General features: G+C 39.9%; 1 protein-coding gene across 1 annotated transcript in view; it reads right to left on the bottom strand.

Moving 5' to 3' along the window:
* The window catches only part of LOC138052657 (uncharacterized), a 28,694-nt gene that overhangs the window by 2,936 nt on the left and 20,758 nt on the right, over positions 1–5,000 (bottom strand). The window contains exons 10-13 of the mRNA XM_068899198.1: positions 4,500–4,643; positions 3,155–3,320; positions 2,139–2,220; positions 83–129 (exon numbers count right to left, since the gene is read on the bottom strand). Coding sequence (XP_068755299.1) covers positions 83–129; positions 2,139–2,220; positions 3,155–3,320; positions 4,500–4,643 — 439 coding nt within the window. The remainder of the gene's footprint in view (positions 1–82; positions 130–2,138; positions 2,221–3,154; positions 3,321–4,499; positions 4,644–5,000) is intronic.

Raw genomic sequence — 5,000 nt, 5'->3', positions numbered from 1 at the left:
TTTTAAACTTGACACGCAGAAAGGTAATGATCTACTTTTGGTAGCTTTAAGGGTATTAAAACAATTTGATAAGAAAACTTACCAATCCATTCTACACCATCCACAGTTGAAAAGCAGCTGCTTTCAATTCTAAAATCGAAATTGGATAAAGTCAATAAAACGTAACCTCCGACGCAGATGATTTTTGGTTGGGTGCAGCACAAAATAATAGGTGCTTATAGTCAAAAGAAAGAGATGGCGGTTGCGTCGGCCTAAAAATAGGGACTTTACGATCTACGACGGCGACGTTGACGAAAACGTCACCTCAAGATATAACTTTGCACTATCATAAGTTTCTCGCCGTTAGGCCATCTCGTTCGCGTCGTACAATGTGGCTGAAGTATCCTAAAAATAAATTGGCACGAGCGGTTTGGGAGTAAAAATAGACAATGAAAGATTCACATTTGAATGTTCGCGTTATCGTCAAAACCTGAAATTTGGTGATTTCACGTAGTTGTTTTGCAGAGTACCGCACGAATTTGTGCAAAAATGCGTGCCGCACGTGCAGCACGATTACTTTTTCCCTTTTAACCAATGATATTGCTGTTTCGAGGCGTTCTCGTTGACGACCGCGTCGTAAATCGTAAAGTCCCTAATGAGAACGGCAAAGGGCGTCGAGATCTTGGAGAGAATTCTATCCGTTTTACAAGCAAAGTCAATAACTTTGTACGCCCATCGTGAGCGTTTTACATTTTAGCACATTTTCTTCGAATTCGCCGTTGTTCCTAACATCAGCGCGAAATGACCAAATCTGCGGTAGTGGGGAGGGTAGAGCACCCGACGACAACTTCTGCGCAGTTCATATCATTTCAATTCAGGGATAAACAGTATACAACTTACACTCTTAACGACTTGGAATGATATTGCAATGATTGCAATAACTCATTGTTATCTCTTCAGATGACTGTTTCGTAGTTATGTACTGTCGTTGTCCTTGCTTTAGCTTACAATAGACATGCTGTCAAGAAGTCTATTTTACTCATTAATTTAATGCTGGTTTTTGAGGGGGGGGGGGGGGTTCTGATTCCATGTTCCCCATCTTACCTTTTCGTATAATTCTAGTGCACTGAAGATACTACAACCTGCGTAGCTGGCATCTCAAAGCTACTTGGCCATAGGACACAAAGGAGCAACTATCGATTTACTCACGTGTCTGGAAAATAATCCGCGATAAAATATACTGCCTTTTATAAGGGGGTTAACGAGGTAAAAATTATTCAAGAGTGAATATACCAGAGTGCCGTATGAGAGAAAACACTCAGATGTATATACGCTTCCCTCTTTAAATAAAACGTTCTTCTTTATCAAGTTATGCACTTATTAGTGAGCGTGAAGTTATTTGTTGATGTGCAATAAAATCATCTATGACTATAATTGTTCGAAGCAGAAAGTAGGAAGTCTTAAATAATAAAAATAGCTGTCTGGTGCTTTTTGTACTTTTTTCGGAAAAATGAATTACGCGATATTATTGAGATTTTTGCCTCCTGTTATTTCAACAGAATTTAGCTGAGGCTTTTAACTTTTGCCAATCCCAAAATATAACGTAATACGGTAATAACCGCTGTTTACTGTCGAACAAAGAGTCTAGTTTATTTAATCAAAGCAACTCACTTTCAGCATTTTTGTCTAATCAAAGCAACTTACTTTCAGAAATTTTTGGAAGTAAAATGATTGATGGTCTAAGTAACATTTCGTTAAATAAGCCGGCCATTAGTGATGGGCTAAAAAAAATTGCCCTACTTGTTTCCTCCAATGGGAAGCACGAGCGCATTTTCTCGCGTTGTAAACAAGTAATTACTACACATTCTGAATGGTTACTCGTGCTGTTTGCGTCCGTTGTGATTGGTCAGAATCATAACCTTGGCTCCTGTTCCACGACTTCAATAGGCCACTTCGGAAAATACCATAATACTCTTTGTTTTTCCCCCCACATTTTGCATAAGCATTGTTTTTTCCTCATGGGACCATTGTAAGTCCCAAGAGAAACTTGAAATAACGCTTATGCAAAATTTGAGGGAGCGTATTATGGTATTTTCCGAAGTGCATGGCCTATTAAATGAAGGGAGTCAATAAATTTGTATCAAAATGGTCATACTCACTGATCATCAGAATACATGCAAGCAAAAAACCGGTCAGTAACAGGATCCAAGAGGAAAGAACGCCGAGCATATTCAGGAACATCTAGCAACACAGAAAGGACGAAATGTCGAGACCTAATAGACCTCTTTAGTTTGAACATTTTGTTTTCCCATTTCAGACCACGTGATGTTACTCTAGGGAAAACTTTCTTTCAAATGTCGTTCTATGCACGTGAATATGTACGCTTAACTTATGAAAAAACAAAAGGAAAATTCCCTTGAGAACATCACGTGGTCTGAAATGGGAAAACAAAACGTACAAGCTAAAGAGGTCTATTGTACGGCTTATCACACGCATGACATCATATATTCCTACACAAAACGGAAGTAAACCTTTTCATATTTCATAGCATAAAAATTAATACGCGTCCTTCGTTAAATAACCTTCAGTGTATCAGTAATGCTTATAAAAATTCGAAACCAAACTTTTTGTTTCTCTCAAGAATTTACAACTGTTTTTAAACCAAGACCACGTTTTCACCCAACCTCTAGGGACACCTATAACAACAGAGAAATGTACGACTTCTGGTGGACGAACAAAAGACTTTAATATAAAGAGATCAGTTTTGTTTTTGTCCACCATCATGGCGGCGATGACGTCACGTGAAACCCTCCTAAAAATAAAATCAATTTAAAATGTCTACGTTGTTATGGCTGTCGTTGTTTTTGTGGCCTGCAAACAGACTTCTATAACGAATGGCATTCGCAGTCAATAACTATGGGACGGAGTTTCTTTTTTTTACCGCTTGCGCCATTCATCGAAAGAGATTGTTCGCAAGTTCAAGTTTTTGTGAAGATTATACGTGCCCCCTTAGACTGGAGGGGGAGGGGGAAGTTAATTTTCACAGGCTTTACTCTTTAGGGGTGGAGAGGGGAGTGAATTCTTAGGATCAGTGGATACTAAGAAAACCAGAATTCAGAGCACTACTCTTTGCATACATTGAACTGGCGAAGAAACTTATCTTGGATGAACTTACCAGTATATGGTGGAAGTTGCTCGGCAAAGCACCCGTAAATCTCTGCTCTCATAGCTTTGCCGGCAACATTTGGAATTATCCGAACGTAGCGCGCTACGAATGGTTCAGCAAGTTTTGCCAACACGGGGAATTTTGCCTCGTGATTGCTCTGTGGTCCTTTGAGATCCTAAAACAATGGCAAAAAAGTGGCAAGTACAAATTTAAACGTGCAAAGGACACGTTTTTTTTTATGTAATACATACAATGTGAACAGCAGATCTGTCAGTCACATTTACAAACTCAAGGCGACGGCCGAGAGTTTGTAAATGTCATACAGATCTGACGTCGAGAAATCTGTATCAGATATACAGATATTGATTAATAAATCATTTCTTTTGTTTTCCCATCATGAATTATTAGTGTATTTTATAAGTTTTAATGCAATAAAATATGGCTCTGTAAGCCACTTTAGTATTGATATCGTTATCGATATCGATTTCGGTACCGTTGTTAGTATCGTTATCTGTATCGGTAACGGAATCTAGTATTCGGGCGCTTGTGACTAGTAGTAGATAACTCGGTAACTGTAGTTTCTGTGCTCCTTTTCGTAGACTGGCTAAGTTGACAATCCTTTGTGAGGCTGTTCTGAGTATAGATGTTTAAGAAAACGAAATCTCAGGCTACAGCGGGATATGTGAGTTGAAAGTTTCATTGAAGTCATGGAATCCTGGTATTGGGAATCCATTTAGAATTAGTGCTACCTTTGTAATTACATCTGCAAATGATTAGACTCTCTAGTCTTCACGGATAAGGACGATGAGCCGGAGGTCCCGTCTCACTACCCTTCAATGTTCATAATCCTGTGGGACGTAAAAGAACCCGCACACTTGTCGTAAAGAGTAGGGCATGTAGTTCCCGGTGTGGTGGTCTGTCTTCTGTGGTATATCATGGTTGGGAGGGTAAAAAAGGGCGCACTTAATTTGGAGCCTCGCTCTGTTGTGCGACCCCCACCACAGCCTGTTTCTCTGTTGCGGTGAAAGTGATTAAATAAATAAGTGTACGTCTCTCTGTCGTGGCCATCAAGTCGGGTCCTTTGAGTTGGCTACTAGCAAACCATGCATTAACTAGTTCATGGTGCAAATGGATCAAGTGGCGCTATTTTGGTGTTGTAGTAAATAGGCGTAATTTCGCCTTTGGAGCATGGAATGGAGGCGTAGAACGAGCATGGAATGGAGTTTGGGGCAAATAATTCCCGCGAACAAGCCTCGACCACATGCTACCCTACTATACCAACCTACCTACGTTACAGCGCATTAAACAGGGGTCTTTATGTGTTAAAGTACGATTTAATTCTGACTCCGCTAACCTTGACTTGCCCATTTTCTCGATACCTCACCCAAGTCAAACCATTGTTGCTGTATTCAAGCTCGAATGACGTCACAAAGAAAAACGAGAAATAGCCACCCATGGTGGAGATCCTTGTCACTTTTCTCAATGAGCCAAAGTCGATCTGAGTAAAAGAATTTCGCATCGGTAGGAGAATTTACGAAGTTTACACAAAAGAACATAACCTTGATGCGTGTAACTTGCAACTCTTTTCCTTAGAACAAAGCTAACTTTAGGACACCAACTTTACGCCCAAATATGGACAAAAATAAGATCGAAGCTGCGTGGGAAAAACCCTAACCCAAGAAAGATGAAGTTAAACGTTTCAACTGCAACTGTCATGAGCTTCTGGTTTACATTGATGGGAGCACCTTTTTACATGTTGTACCAAAATTGTTGAAGTGTTTCAACAGGATTAACTAGCAGAGGAGAACTTGCTGCTTCCAAGGCGCGATTGAAAAACGAAGTTTCTCTCAAGTTG

The sequence above is a fragment of the Montipora capricornis genome, chromosome 6, assembly GCF_036669925.1.
Source record: "Montipora capricornis isolate CH-2021 chromosome 6, ASM3666992v2, whole genome shotgun sequence".
In the NCBI taxonomy this organism is placed as follows: domain Eukaryota; kingdom Metazoa; phylum Cnidaria; class Anthozoa; order Scleractinia; family Acroporidae; genus Montipora; species Montipora capricornis.
The sequence above is the reverse complement of the archived record's forward strand: the minus strand, read 5'-3'. Positions and strand labels throughout refer to the sequence as shown.